Here is a 15,815-nt window from a genome sequence, read left to right on the forward strand (position 1 = left end):
CAGACGACTGAAAGTGAGAAAAAAACATTATCAAGTGTTATTTTAAAAGAGCACGTAAAGTGATATTAACATTGTATTGGTCTCATTTACATGTAGCAATTGTATTCATAAGTCTCAGACACTGACCTGTTTTGGCAACTGCGTAGACTGAATCTCATCATTTCGAGAAGATTTCCCTTTTTTCCGCAAAAAGGTTTTGTTTTTTTTATTATAAAAATAATTATTTCATTTCACCATTTATAGTTAATCCGTTCAAAAGTCAAATAATGTAACATTTTATGGGCTTTTAAAAGTTTTCACAACCAGCCCACTCTGAAGGAGAGCCTCAGTTAACAATCAACACGGTAGAGGTGGCAATATGGTAAATGATCTGCGTGTATTTCACGCCCAGGGGTCAGCGGTCACTCATTAAAACTTTACCAGCACTTCCTCTCCTCTTCCTCCTCTTCCTCCTCCTCTGTACTGTCTCCTCCGGCGGCTGCGATCTGATCTGACCTGAGATTTAAGTTTGTTACTGCACATGCGGGTCACTGCTGACATCTGCTGGTCGAATTTAAAACTGACATGCAAGTGCATCCATTTCTGTGATTAAGAATGAAATGACCTTGTGGATCTAGATGTTTGATGATAATGATAACCACGTGGCATTATGCAGTGGTAATTAGATTGTAGATTGTAGAAAACTCTGGTAGAGATATATTTGCCTACAGCAAGTCTATGTGGCTCTAATAATAATAATCCCAAAAAACAATACTCAAAATCTGAATGATAGATTTCCTTTTCTAAATGCAGTTTCATTAAGTTTGTCATACATGATATTTTGTGTCATATAAATAACAAAATAGAGCGACATCTAGTGATCCGATTTGGCACAACAAGATGAAGATCAGCAATGACTGAAGCTCACACAGCAGACGCATGTTTGATACTTGCGGCATCTAAGATCAAACATCTATGACCCAAAATCAACAAGATTTTATTATTGTATTTTCCTTTTTGCGAAATCCCAAAATACTTTTGCAAGCAGGAATACAACGTATTTGAACTCAATCATTTGTATTGCCTATATGCGTGTTCCTCCAACCAATCACATGATCACAGACTTCTCACACTGACCCCTCGATCATCAGAGAAAATAAGACAATTTAAAATGGTAATTTACAGAAAAGCACATGATGATGTTGTTCCCCTGTTTCATCTGTATGCTCGTGCAATGATTATAGGAGTAATCAATTTATTTGTATTTTTTTGCAAAACACATGTTAAAAAAAAGATCAAAATTAGTGCAGCACAGGCCAGGATATGTTGACCTTAAACCCCCTGTATTTGTTAAACTTCAAAAACTATAAACAATAATGCAATTTGATAGGATATTTTTAAGCTTTGTTCAGGCTTTCCACTAAAAGTTGATAATGTCCAAGCCAAGTTAACCCTGGTGACATCATAAGGGCACATTTCCTTAAATTTGATAAAATTCCTCCAAAGTCAAACTAGAGATTATAATACTGTTTTCACATTATGAGTGATATTTTTTATGACTACAAAACTGTGTAAGTCACTGTAATCAGTGCATTGCTCCTTTAAAACAGACATAGTTTATCATTATCTTTTAATACCAGTTTGCCTTTGAAATGTTGTTTTCACTGTTCTTCCCCCCTCCGTCCAGTAGAAGGCAGTGTCGTCAAAGATCTAGTTTGGTGTGGCACCCTCTTCACGTACAAACAGCATGACAAGACAGATTTTATTTAAAACTTTATTGGATTTCATGTTTCTATTATAAAGAATCAAGAGTTGATATGCATGAATGAGATGTTGAAAATGGAGACATCATTTGAGGGCGAGCCAGAGCATTATAGCCATATATTAGTGTGCAGAGAGCAGCGGCAGAGGATGACTTGGTGAGTCTACAGGCTCTGCAGGGTCTGATCAAGTACCGGGGCTCCAGTCGACTCCATGCTCCTTTCTGGATGTTCCCCATTCAGCCTGCATCTCATCATCTCAACTCCCTGATCCGGGACATTTCCTTATTGCTTACAGAACTGTCACAGTACTTCACAGGTGCAGTGTCACAAACTGTCAGAGGATTCATTTCTCTCGTGATTTGCATAGAGGTGCTTGTCATCATAAAGGCCCTCACTGGCACATCTTTGTTTTCTCAGTTAACGGATTCAGTGAGTCGATAATGCAAACAATTCACCCTTATTAACCAGCAACAACTGACAGAAATGAGTCATGCGCACTCAGAGAAAACCCACTCCTCTGCTCTATTATTGCAATCAAATAATTTGTACTTTGTTTCCAAAGTCACAACAGTTTAAGATCTGAATTATCGACAATACAATCCATTGTCTCGCTCAAGGATGGATTTTCTCTTTAAAGCTAAACAAGAAGGCAAAGACACATATGACAAATGTATAGTGCCTATTATATTTCTCGCATTTTCTGTACCTGCAGTATCTTTCTCAGAGATCCCATTAAATAGGAAGTCTGTATGTTTGCGCTCTCATCAGTCCGTCAAATACGAAGCAGGAGCCAAGAGATGGTAGCAGGGGGAAACGGTCAGACTTGCTCTCTCAAAAGGTTTAAAAAAAAAAAAAACAATCAGCCAATCAGGGCCTCTCACTAATTAACACCTGATATTAGGTTTTCTTAATTCCTGTTTTAGCTGTGCATTTGCCAGGCAACAAGTTGAGACCCCAGAAAGTCGCTCCTTCCCGCCCCCCCAAAAAAAGCTCTGCATATAACCTCCCATAAAACCACAGCTTGTTGTTTTTATGCTTCGGATTTCGTATGGATTACACAAATGAGATATCATGGATATAATAATTACATTGATTATTATTCATTGAGCTTTAGAGGTGTTTGACTTTGTTCCTTTTGGACAGAGCAAGGCTAAGCTAAGTTTATCAGCTGGTGGCTGTAGCTTCATATTCATCTCACAGACATGAGAGTGGTATCAAACTTCTCACCTCAAGAAAGTGAATCAGCATATTCCCCACAAGGTCAAACTATTCCCTTAAGATTGATCGGTTGCCATCTAATGGTCAGCAGGAAATACATCACTAATCTAATGATAGCATTTCCTGGGATCTTGTTATTCACTCCTGTCTGCGGCTTTGGTTTCTTCTAATCTCACTTGAATGAACAATGTGACAAACCAACACTGATTTGGGTCATACATACACAAAAATATACATCTGTTTAAAGTGCCCAACACACACCCTTTATAATATATTGCTTCAAGCCAGTGATTAAAGACTGGAGGCACATTATTATAAACATAACAGTGAGTTTCAGAAAATCATCACAAATTCACCAGACACGCTGTTCATTCCAACACCTATTGAGACTGGGGATGTACGTTTATGTCGGACACGACAGTGTTTTTAACCGCACATCTGTCCCACGCTCCGGAAGTATTTCTTTTTAAAGACAGACATTCAGTGTCTTGAATGTGCAACAGATGCAGACTGTAAATACAGCTCAAAATACTCTTTCACTGAGTTTGATGCAGATACATTCATCTCCTGGTGTGATGCTCAGTAGGAATTGTTCCTGTTTGGCACAGTCAGCGGGCTACGACTTCTTTTATTTCCTGCTCGAGCACGGCGCATACTTACACTCCAGCCCCCCTCTAGTCAGTCTGCTATCCGAGACCTGATCCCCTGGTCATTTAAACTATAATATATGGGAAGTTTACTGTATGCATGTGCGGGGTAAACAGGTGGGGGTTTTTTTCCCACTGCTGTGCAGCGGTTAAGAATTATTCACTACAAAGAGTAAAACACTGACTAAATGAAGGTTTAGCAGTCTTTAGGAGAAAAAAAGCCATTTCCATGAAGAGGCACATACGAAGCAAAGGTAAGATGTCGAGTCTGAGGCATACCAGGGTCACCAGCAAGTGCTTAGACTTAGCCAGGGTTAGCACAATGAAATTAGCATGGCATCAAATGGGATTTTACAGTTAGCCTCAGAACTGAAGCTACCAGTGTTAGTATATTAGAACATGTATCTCCAAAAGTGCGTCTGTTTTCAAGCATTATGTCTAACATCTGGCCCATATGTTTGAACATGCGTTAAAATACATTGGTTATTTTGTCTTAGAAGCAGCATCTTCTGAGGGTCATTCATTTTTCTAGGGGGCGGGGGATTGTTACAGGGGATTGTCTATCATTTCAGTTCAGAAGCTCATTGTGTTATCACTGTTTTCTGAGTTTTATAAACTGTTTTGCAATGTGTAGCTGTCCTAGCTGACAGAGGAGCGTGGAAGCACAAACAGGCACCTGTGTTTTTATATCAAGCAAAGAGAAGGTACAGGATGAAAAACTGGGCTGAATCCTGCTGAAACATGGCCTTTGTGTTAGTACGATTTAAATCCCACTTGATTTACTTTACAGTTATTTGAATAAATCAAAAACTGGGTATTTTGTTAAAAATAACTACAAATATTGAATTAAACACTTGGTGTTAGTTACAGGAGGATTCAGCCGAGCTGTGATTACATTGCACATTTCCCTGTTTCAAGCACTTGAACAAAGAAGTGTTTTTGTTTTGACCTCAGATGACAAACAGTCAAATATTATTTTTAATGTACTCTGGCTGTGGCAACAGACAATACTTGATAAGTAGTAAACTGTGTAAAATCACATACAACTGTCAATCCAAAGTGTGTGACCCAATCAACACAATATGATTAATATAATAAAATGTGCACATCATTTGGTTTTAATCTAAAAACATCTACCAGATGTATTTCGCTTAGTAATCATAAACAAGTTTGCATCCGTTTAGCTTATACTCACTGCACAACCACAGTAAACACACCAGTTAGATGAAAGGCTCCCTGCACTACACAACATTTAAAGTTTGGTCTCCATGGTGTATTTAATGTAATACTTCACCTAAATGTCCAACACAAAACCAGAGAAAAAAACAACTTAACAATCCTTTTGTTTAACTGCTTGGCAATGATGTATCAGATGATGACATTGCCGTGCAGCAGTCATGATTAGAAGGCGACCACATATCTATCGGTAAATGAACAAATGTCCTCAACACTGCTTGTGTATACAGAGCCAGTCCAAACAGAATTGATGAATCAAACTGAACTTCAAATTCTTTAAATAAGTGAAATTGTTGGGTTTTTTTTTTTAAATTGATCTTGTCTTCTTTTGTGTTGTTTTATGACAGACTCTTAAAGGTTGCACCTCTGACACTGCTGTTGCTGGAGCAGAGAGGTTCATTCAGTCTCATAGAGACAACTTGGAAATAATAACGATTATTATTTCAGCTCTGTGTACCATTAGGCAGAGGTGGAAAGTCAAATCTTACTTGTATTTGTCCTTTACTTGTGTGTTTCCATCTGATGTTACTTTATACTTCCTCTGCACTACATTCCATTGTGAAATATTGTACTTTCTACTTTACTAAATTTTTTGGACATCTGTAGTTATTTTCAGATCAATATTATACCTATAATGTATGATCATTTTCTACCCCTGCATTAATATGCATATATTATTAACTTTAATAGTATCATGTGCTGGAATTAGCTACCACAACATTAAAATGCTGCTTACATGTAATATTCCACTAATTTATCTATGATAAATAAACCACTCTAAAATGGGCCGTTTTGCACAATTTTACTTTTGATAGTTGAACGTATGTACTTTTACTTGGATAATAATAATAATAATAATAATAATAATAATAATAAGATTTTAAATGCAGGGCTTCTACTTTAATTGTAATTTGTTTGTTTTTTTAAGTAAAAGTTATGAGTACTTCTTCCATCACTGCCACTAGGCCACATTTCATTAAGTAAAAGTGCACACTAGCATTACTTGTCCATTATCAGGCTCAGTTATTGGTTGGACATCCTAAATAAGTCAAGCTGAAATGTCTCTGGTAGGTGCATTTGTCCTTTAGTTGTAAATTATGCAACTATGTAAAAACAATTGATTAAATAATCACGAGTGCTTTCATGATTTGCAAATTCTTCAGATGTATATAATCTGCACAGTTACTACTCAGTGCACATTTGGTATAATTGTGTGCACATGTGTTTGTTCCCCTTTCAACGCCACAGCCAGAGTTATTAAGATCCCAACTTGAGCATAATGAATCTGCATGTCTGCAAACATATGTGCATATACAAATATATGCAAAGAAGGTATATAAATATGAGTACTCATGTCCCCGTACATGCACTCTCTCATTTCTTTTTTGGTGTCGGTTTGGAATCAGCTTTGGATCCTGAGAGGCCGTTTTCTGTGTTGTCGATCCCTGATGAACTTACAAGGCACTCCTTACTGCAGAGGGGTTGGAGAGAAATAAAAAGAGACCGAGTTAGAACTGTCGACACACGGCAGCTCAAAGACACATATCAAATTTTCAGCTTTAAAAAACTGCTTCAGCATACATACTGACGGAACGAACATGCCGCCAGTATGTGATCTGATGAAACTGTAGGAGAGAGTTGCATTGCTAAGACATTTCCAGGTAGTTTTGAAAACTCACTTTTTCTCCTCAAGTTTGGCAAGAACAAAGATAGTGAAGTTCTTGAGCAACATGAAGCCCATCATCGCTGCGATGGCTCCGCCCACAGCTGAGGCTATCATGATGGTCAGTGTGTTGTCCACCACCCTCACTGCAGACATTAGCCAAAGACCAGAAGAACAATCATGGATATAAACACCCCACAAACATTAAAAAAAACTTTTGGCAAAACATGTATGCATCACAGTGTGATATAATAAGGGATCCCAGTTGGCATTTTGTGTTTTTATAATGCCTCTAGATCAAGACAGGTTGTGGCACCCAGCTGCTGCCACAACAAAAACATAGATGTAAATCATCTTGTCAAAGCTGATCTCTTGTGACCTTTGGTCCCTTCAGACTTATTAAGTTATTGTTACCTCTTTCCAGAACCATTTTAGTGATATTTTCTTTATACCCTGTCAGCTGCCCGTAAATCAAAAGATTAGACTACACCCTCACATATATCAACACAAATTTTGAGCACTCACACTCATCCACCACAATGAGGTTGAAGATGGCGCTGTGGTTCTTGTACTTCTCTTTGGGATTGCGTCCAAAACAAGTGTACAGGCCTCCGTCCTCGAAGGTGATGTTCCACAGCAAGATGGAGACGTTGTTTTTAATGTTCTTCCCCACAAACTCCACCCGGTCTCTATATATGTTCACATCTGGCACCACCCCCTCCGCCGTTATCACCGAGTCACACACCTGACAGGATCAGCAAGCTGTCAGTCATCCAACACTACCACCTGCAAGTTACCAAAACCTGAGCAGAAATCTTTCACTGAAACAAGAAGTTTGTACCTTGTGCATGGTGCCGTTGTCATTGAACTGCCAGTTGAAGTAGAGGTTTTCGATGCCAATACAGCTGGCGTATGTGCAAGGCAACATGACTGTGCTGCCATTCACTGCCTCCAGGAAGGGAATCTTCCCCACAATCATCTCAAGAGCCTGAGCTGACCACACACCTGAGGAGGCAGAGGGATAGAAAATACAACAAGATGAGATGCACTGCAGTGTGAACATGATGTCTGTATGCTTTTAAATAAAGGCCTGGAAAATATACCAAATTGCTTACTTGCTTAGAGTTAGATGAGAAGATTGACTCTACTCTGATGTCTGTGTGTTAAAGATACGGCTACAGCCAGCAGCTGGTTAGCATAGCTTAGCACAAAAACAGGAAACAGGAAAACTGCTAGCCCGGCTCTGGCAGCACCTCCAGAGCTCACATATTAACATATAATATATCCTGTCTTTTTAATTTGTACAAAGAAACCAAAGTGCAAAAAGAAAAGTTGTAGTTTTATGTGAGATAATATGCCCAACTAGGAGCAGTGGTTTCCTGTGAATCATCATTGTGAGGTAAACGGTGGTCATTTTAGCAAACTATTGCTTCCGGTCAAAAACTAGACTTGGTTTTGTTGCCTTCAGACAGACCCAGACTAACCTGCGACTTTTAAACTTTAGTTTTATGTAGCTGAGTTGGAAATCTAATGGTCACACTAAACCAGTGTGCACTGTGCCGTTTCAGGTTTCCCCAAGATGAGAGATGTTAAAGAAATGATACTAGAGTAAAACAGGAAGTGCAGAGCCTTCCATCTGTGTCTTTGAATGGCTTTTACTCATTTCAAAAGAGGTACAGTATATATGCTTAAATTGTTATCGCAGTACAAAAGTATTAATATGTCTGAATTACAAAGTGCGTAGTTTACTGCAGCTGATGAGTTAGTTACTTTGATGTTTACAGATTCTGTACATACTGTATGCAGAGTAATTTGAGTGTGGACCGTGAAACTAATACAACATGAAAGATTTGTAAATTGAGGTTAAAAACATGTATTTCGTGATCATTAAGTTTAAGAACGTTTAATATGTAAACATGTTAGTATTAAGCACAGTATGTAATATTTGTTTTTGTATGCATAATTTAATGCATGTTTGTACATTAGATTATACATTGTTTCGGCACTACATTTATGTATTAAGTCTATGCACTATAAATGCACTGCGTTTATGTAGAGTTTATGTACTGAGTTTATACATAGAGCTGATGTGCTGAGTGTATACACTGTGCTTATGTAGTGGGGTAGTGCATCAGTTAGTTTTACTGACTTGAAGAGTTCAAGAACTTTCAATTAGCCTATAGGATTAAAGTCTTTGTTAAAAGCCTACATCCATTTGAATATCAAATTAATTTATTGCTACTCTCATATTCAGAAAGCAGTCAAGAAATGAAAATCCCTGACTAAATTGCACCAGGCTGTATTTACAACAGCCATTTTTTTTTTATTTATTTAGACAGCACTGAGATAGCTGTTTAAGAAGCTTAATTGTGGTGTTAACAAAGAATGTGGAACTACTGATTGAATACATTTCATTTGCAACATATTCCACTTATGCCAAAATATTCACAAAGCCCTGTACAACATCTGCATTTGAAACGATTTCAATTAAAAGTTCCAGACTGACTGCACTTTACGCACAAGGTCTTCACAGTTTAGGCTGCTCAGAGGTTCCATGGACATTGATAACATTAAAAAGTTCTTGGATAGGGATAATAAATCTGTCTCAACACTGAAATACAAGACTTAAAACTTCTTTCAATAGGGCACACAATGCAAATGATGCTCAGTACTATATTTTTTCAAGTTTATCCTAAAAAGATGCGCATGATTAATTTAAGTAAGCTGCCTAATTATTGAAATCGTTTAGAGAATTTTTACATTATTTTTAAAGAAAAAAATACACTTACTGCTTGCTTGTACTGCATGCAATAGGTAGATATAGTGGGCATACATCGTAAAATATTTATCTTGTGAATACCTCAAGTCATTTTTAATGAAATCTTTTCATTATACATACATAACATTATTGTCATTGACAATTCATACCCTCAGTAACAGAAAACCACATCGTCCTTGCTGTGACATTACTGCAAATAAAGGAGGATGAAATCTGACGTGCTCCTTGTGAAAACTGTAACTGTACACAAGGGACCACCAGGGTCAGACAGCATCAAGAAGTGGCAGTGATTACAATTTGCTTTCACCAATCAAAAAAACTGGAGGAAGATGGGCTGTGTCTTCTTTACGGTTTGTCTTTTCCTTTGACCTCATTATTTCTGGACTGAGCAGGTATCCCACCTTCACATGTAGTGCTCAGTTTTGTGCCTCCAGTGTGTGTCAAGGTCACAGATAACAAATAGCTACAGTATATAATTTCAGCAGGTCAAGGGCAGACAGCAGGTCTGATCTCTCCCTCTTTCACATCATTTAAGTGCCTTCTACTTAATGCTCCCATGTAGGCTGTGAGGTGTCAACTACATGCTGACAAGAAGCTCTGCAGAATGGAGAGTTTACACGGAGAAAACATGACACCACTATACTCCTGAATTTGATCAGAGGTTGCAGGAGCAGCTGGAATGTAGTCTGCTCTTTCTAACATTCCTTCCCTCTGCTTTGTGCGCACGTTTTTCACAACATGGTCAAGGTCAGCGTTTGCCAAGCACCATTGCAGCAAATCGGAATAACACTTGTAAGACCAGCAGAGACAGTCAAACGCAGAGAAGGAGGATGTACTGGAAGTGGGAATCTTATTGATTTATTCTCATCTTGCTATCTTGAAAACTCAATCTCTTCAATTTTATTTTCCTCAGCTGCTCCAATGCAGCACAGTGAGCTTGCAAAAACAGTAATGACGAGAGCCACAGCATCTTTCTGCTGTCTCATTCATGCTTTTTTTTTTAAATTTTTATATTTGTCACTGAAGCTTTGTCATAATATTTTTTGTTATACTGTATTCCACTTTCATTCTTTTTGTCTTCTGCTCCCAGTCCCTCTATGACCTTAAATATTTGTTGCGTTTCTGTCTCTACAAATATTGAAGCTTCTGACAACAGAGCAAGAATTACATTAACACAGTGTGTGACGTTGTCCTTAATCTTCTTTATGTTTTGTCTCTAACATTCAAACTCATCATGTTTTCTCCCTTGAATTTAATCTTGCAGTACATTGTGTCTTTTTTAATTTCTTATCTAGGTGCTCATTAAAGCTTGTTTTGTGAGTCTTTGCGCTTCAGATAAAAGTAGAACAGTGGTGCTCCAGTTTCTAGCCTATATATGTCAACATATGTGTATTTATTACTTTCGTAAAATTCACAAATATATGTGCCCAAAATCATTTTAAAAAAAGATGTTCAAATTACAAACAAAAAAAACACACTGTCGTTCATAACAGTTAAGAGCAGATCTAATTCTTTAAAGGTCAAAGGTCAGAGGCGACATATACTGTCTATGAAAATGATGTCCCACTTAGAGAGTTACCTTTCACTGTTTCAATATGAATCTCATGTTGGAAGAGAGACAGATAAGATTATCAGAGTAATGTCTCTTCTGAGTCAGAATAATTCCCAGATTAAAAAAAAAAAAACACACGGTGACTGTCTCACATATTAGATTATCCAGTCTGTTCGCTGTCTAACACATACAAGACAACCACCTCATTATACAACAGCAAATAAATATCCTAATATTCCCTCAGAATATAAAGATGAGACTTAGCTGCGTTTCAACTACCACAGCCTATTTTCATCTGCTACTTTTGCTGCTGTTTAGGTCTACTTGTTTTTAGTGGCCAAAGTGTTGCTTGTTCGTTCTAAATAAAGAAAACAGCCATTTGAGCTCTGAAAATGTACATACAGAGTACAGTAAATGTTAAAGTGGCAAAAGAACATCATGGACAAGTGTTTTCATGTGAGTAAATGCATTAAAATGGGAATATATAAATTTTATATTAGAGAAACACATTTATTGTGAATGATTAATTAGTTACAGTTCACTGTTTGATCGGGACCACAGATCTCATTGCAGACCACAGAGCTCTAACCTCTTAATGCATGTTTGGTGCACTGTTGCTGCAGTGATGCTCCTGATTCACGAGTACGCTATTCTTGCATAAATAAAAGGTGGGTAAAAGGTATTACAGTAGTACAGGACAAACAACACACATATTCTGACAGATTTGTTACTTTTATTGTGCATCTTTTTAGAAAGGTTAAGACTTGTGGTTGGGTTTGATCTAAACCAAACATACTGTAATTTGCAATAACATCTTTCACTATATATGCATCACACTATTACCTAACTATTGATTTTGATATGAATTTACTTGCAGCAACAATATCACATCCAGTTGCCTGTTCTGTTATTGTACACTCCTTGTCAGGTGCTCCCCATATCTTTATTCAGAAATGTGTGACTAAATAAATACAATTAAAGATGGTTTACTGGACATTCCTCCGTGATTCTGCTGTTCTAATACTGCAAATACACATGTGGAGCAGCACAACATGCTGGAAATGGCTGGGCCTGGGGTGCCTGACGCAGCTTTTCCAACACAGGGTCACTTTTTTCAGCTGACATTTCCTTTTTGTGACATACAATCCAAACCAATATGCATTAATTATAACGCCAAACCAAGTGCAACAACATTTATGCCTCTATATAATCCTCAGACCGTATGCCTTCCACACAGATTTGTATGAAACCTCAATAGTTAACTCCTTTCTGTGTATACAGGCAAAACCAGCATTGTATTTTGCTCATGAGATGAAATAACTGATCACAACTAATAGCTTCCCAGACAACCAATCCTCTCACCAACTAATTCTCTATTCATCAACCTGGAGTTAGGAAACATGCAATGACTGCTCTTACAGCTAAAAATCTACTGTCCAAAGGTCAGAGATGAAGGTCAGTGTCAGATGTGGAAAAGCCACCGCATCATTTCTCTGCTTCACAATGCAAATACACACTCTTGCTGTGAGGGAAAAAAAAGAAGTTTTCTACACAGTAAACAAAAGGAGGTGACATATGAATGAAAAGATAGACATTACCAAGCAGCAAAGAGAAGATAAGGCCGACGGCTGTGTATGGAGGGCCCAGCCTCGGGGGTTCGACCCCAATCCACCGGACCTCCATGGCAGCCAGATCTACTCCAAAACAAATGGTGATGCAGGATCTAGCCCTGAATCCGGTTAGCAAGTAAAATATCCCTTAGCACGACTCGGCCTCTGTGTTGTACTGAGTTAAATCTGGAAGCTGCTGTCTGGGCAACTGAACCCCGAATGAGGCACGTCCCAATGTTGCACCTGCAGCTGTCGTGGGGGTAGCGAGCCTGCCAGAGAGCCCCAGCAGCACTATGGATGAGGCTGTAGGTTAGACAGAGGGCAGAGGAGGATGGGGAAGAGGAGGAGGATGAGAAACAGGAAGAAAAGGAAAGAAGGAAAAGGTTAATCAACTGAAATCATGCACTGTAAAAGCACAGACAGTGCAGTAAAAAGTTATGTACAGATACAGTGTGTTTGCATGTCCCCTGCATGCCTGTGTCTGCACATGCTGCAGCTCAAATGTAAAACAGATTCAAGCTCAATGAGAGGAAACAACATTTGATGCTAAGTAGAGTTCAAGTTTTGTCATGCCTACCTGCTCCTGCAGCCGGTGCTCAGTCGGGGGGGCCGGCAGGGCTGCCTTGCAAAGCTGAGTCAGTGTGGACAGGACAGAGGCAGAGCAGCAAACACTCACTGCGCACAGTCAGGGTTCACTCAAGGAGAATCTGCCAGCCAGCACTTTCACTGCAGAGACAGCCACATTGCAGCGCCAGCTAGGACGAGAGACAATTAGAGAGAGGAGAGGAGGGGAGACAAGCAGAAGGACAGACGGAGATGGAGACAGACAAACAGATAGGAGCCCCAGTAAAGCTGAATCTTCCCCCGTGCTCGTCCCTCCAGCTATCTCACAACTTTTCCCCTTCCTCTCTGTTGGCTGCATGCCACCTCTCTCTCTCCCCCCTCATCTCTCTGTTTCCCCTCCCTCACCTGCCCCCATATCCCTCTTATTCTATTCCCCTCCTCCCCCCCAGTCACTCCTCCTCTCTGCTGCTATACTCCCTGCCCGCTGCCTCACCCTCCTCCTCCTCCATCCCCTGACTCGGGGCGTGTATGCAGACTCAGGCACTTTTGTCAGAGTGTTGGTGAAGATCAGAGAAAAGTTCTGCAGTGCAGGTTGAGGAGGAGGTTGTGTAATGCAGCCCTGGGGCCACGGCCAGACGCACAGTCCCACCTCCAAATGCTCCATTCATAAAAAGTGATGGGTTCTTTCGCCGATAACGTCGCCTGTCTCAACATCAGAGGATTACAGTGAGAGAAGGAAAACAGTACAGTACTAACATCATTTGTCATGGCTACCAGTATTTAACTGCAGTGTGTCTTTGAAAACTTTCCCCTCCTTTTTATTTTATTTCTGCGCTTTCCTCTCCTCATGCTCATATCCCCCTGACTCAAAATAATCAACATTACCAGTTCTGTATGTGTTGTATGTTCTGTATGGGTTGTATGTTCTGTATGGGTTGTATGTTCTGTATGTGTTGTATGTTCTGTATGGGTTGTATGTTCTGAATGGGTTGTATGCCCCAATCAAAGCCTAGAAAGTCAAACTGTCTTGTGTATCAGGCATTCTGCGCTCACTTTTGATTAGTGTGATGAAGCCGCAGGAGCATTACTATATGAGATGGTGCATGCGTGCAGTCATTTTTTTTTACAATAGGACAGCTCCTTTCCCATAAATGTTCAGACCATCAGTCAACAACAGCTGAGGAAAAATCCTGTGTCTGCACTATTCACCGTAGGACATGATGGAGAAAGTGCTTTACAGCAGTTTCCAGATTTGATTAGTCAATTTTAGACCTGACTAACAGCAGAATCGTGCACTTAAGTCTGTATGCCTGTCAAACTCCATCAGTTACTGTAAACAGGAGGTGACTATATATAGTAATAATGGATATTTACCAGAAAAAAGGATGGTAAAAGGTTTAATAAAGTTTTGTACTGAGGGAAAGAAAAAATAACAGACTTGTGAGTTCTAAGAAGGATGCAGCTGAGACCTCGTGACAGAGCTTTTTGTCGTCAGAGTGGAGGTACAGTTACACAAACAGAGGACACAGGAACATCTACACATCTATTCTGGACTGAACCTCCTGCTTGTTCTTCTCTGCTAACAGATCTGATGTTTATTTTACAGGCAAAGAAGTGGAAAACTTTGCAACTCTGTCAGGATGGACCTGAGATTTGCAGACGGAACTTCAGCTACAAAGAAGGATGCAGGTATCCAGCATATACAGTATGTTCAGACTATACTTAGCTTACTTTGCATGTATTTGACACTGTGATCTTTCCCTGGGCAGGTTATTATGTACATATTGAGGATTATAGAAAGGCATTTTTTCTTTTTGATTTACAAGCTCCTACAAAGTTCAAAATGTGTTGTGGAATAATGAATTGAAAGTTGTGTCATTCAGATGTGAAATGTTGAACTCTTGAATTATTATCATTGTTGCGTTATATGCTGGATTCAGTGGAGTTAGCATTATTCTGACACTATTAAGCAAACACACTATCAACATCTAAATTGAAACACGTTTGATCACATGTATGACACATGTTTACGACATGTTGCCACATATGATAACGTGGGGAAAATATGTGGAAAAGTTTTCATATGGGAATCTACATGGGCTTCACACATTACACCATGAAAGTGTTCCAAAACCACATGTTTCCCATGTGCACAAACAGGTGATAACATGAGTTTTTTCACATGTGATATTCAGGTGTTTTTACTGTAAGGGACTTCCCCGATGACCACTGATCTGGTCCACTTACCTTGCTTATCGCTCTATGATAAACACATAGAGGGGTATGAAGTGCGGTGCAAGGTGACAGCAGGGAGTCTGGACGGATGTTTCATGGGTGTGGAGCTCGCAAGAAATGAGTGATAATGTGTTCTGCTGCCGGCTCACTGCTCTCCTCTCCGGGCCCCTCCACTGGAGTATCAATGCAGCAGCAGTGGGAACTCTTCCAGAACTGCAATAAGAAAAAAAAACAAAAAAACATTTTGCTGCAGAAAGACAGGGTGCTACTGCAGACCTGTGCAGGACAACTGGAACTACACAGTCACACTAGCATGATCAGATACAGGCACTGGATTCATGTTTCCCACATTGTTCACAGATGCCGTGTAGGTGCATCCTCAGCTTTTTAATGGTGTCATCTCGGCTTACTGCAGCAAAATGTGTGCTGCTCCGAACGGGAGACAAGGACACGCGTCTCAGCTCTTAGCCTACATCAGTGACTTAAAGCAATACAAGTACCAAAACACTAGGACCACACTATAAAGAAATACTTAATGAAGTACACACATATTATAAAAAAAAAAGGAG

General features: G+C 39.3%; 1 protein-coding gene across 1 annotated transcript; it reads right to left on the reverse strand.

Moving 5' to 3' along the window:
• Positions 1 to 1,745: 1,745 nt before the first annotated feature.
• On the reverse strand, positions 1,746 to 13,365 carry scn4bb (sodium channel, voltage-gated, type IV, beta b). The gene is made up of 6 exons (XM_069146722.1): positions 13,025 to 13,365; positions 12,436 to 12,750; positions 7,348 to 7,511; positions 7,032 to 7,251; positions 6,523 to 6,652; positions 1,746 to 6,314 (listed from the first exon to the last, which is right to left on the reverse strand). The coding sequence occupies exons 2-6, from the start codon at positions 12,518 to 12,520 to the stop codon at positions 6,218 to 6,220; spliced, it is 696 nt and encodes a 231-aa protein (XP_069002823.1). The 5' UTR covers positions 12,521 to 12,750; positions 13,025 to 13,365; the 3' UTR covers positions 1,746 to 6,217.
• Positions 13,366 to 15,815: the final 2,450 nt, after the last annotated feature.

This window comes from Embiotoca jacksoni, unplaced genomic scaffold (genome assembly GCF_022577435.1).
Source record: "Embiotoca jacksoni isolate LCO1_2020_lvr unplaced genomic scaffold, fEmbJac1.0.p SCAF_13, whole genome shotgun sequence".
Lineage (NCBI taxonomy): Eukaryota > Metazoa > Chordata > Actinopteri > Embiotocidae > Embiotoca > Embiotoca jacksoni.

What these genes read in the sequence shown, in the direction of transcription:
- scn4bb (XM_069146722.1), bottom strand. Translation starts at nt 12,520, where the DNA reads ATGGAGGTCCGGTGGATTGGGGTCGAACCCCCGAGGCTGGGCCCTCCA. An exon ending in TATCTTCTCTTTGCTGCTTG is followed by an intron (nt 7,512 to 12,435) that starts GTAATGTCTATC and finishes CTGCCTCCTCAG; the next exon opens with GTGTGTGGTCAGCTCAGGCT. An exon ending in ACAACGGCACCATGCACAAG is followed by an intron (nt 7,252 to 7,347) that starts GTACAAACTTCT and finishes TGATCCTGTCAG; the next exon opens with GTGTGTGACTCGGTGATAAC.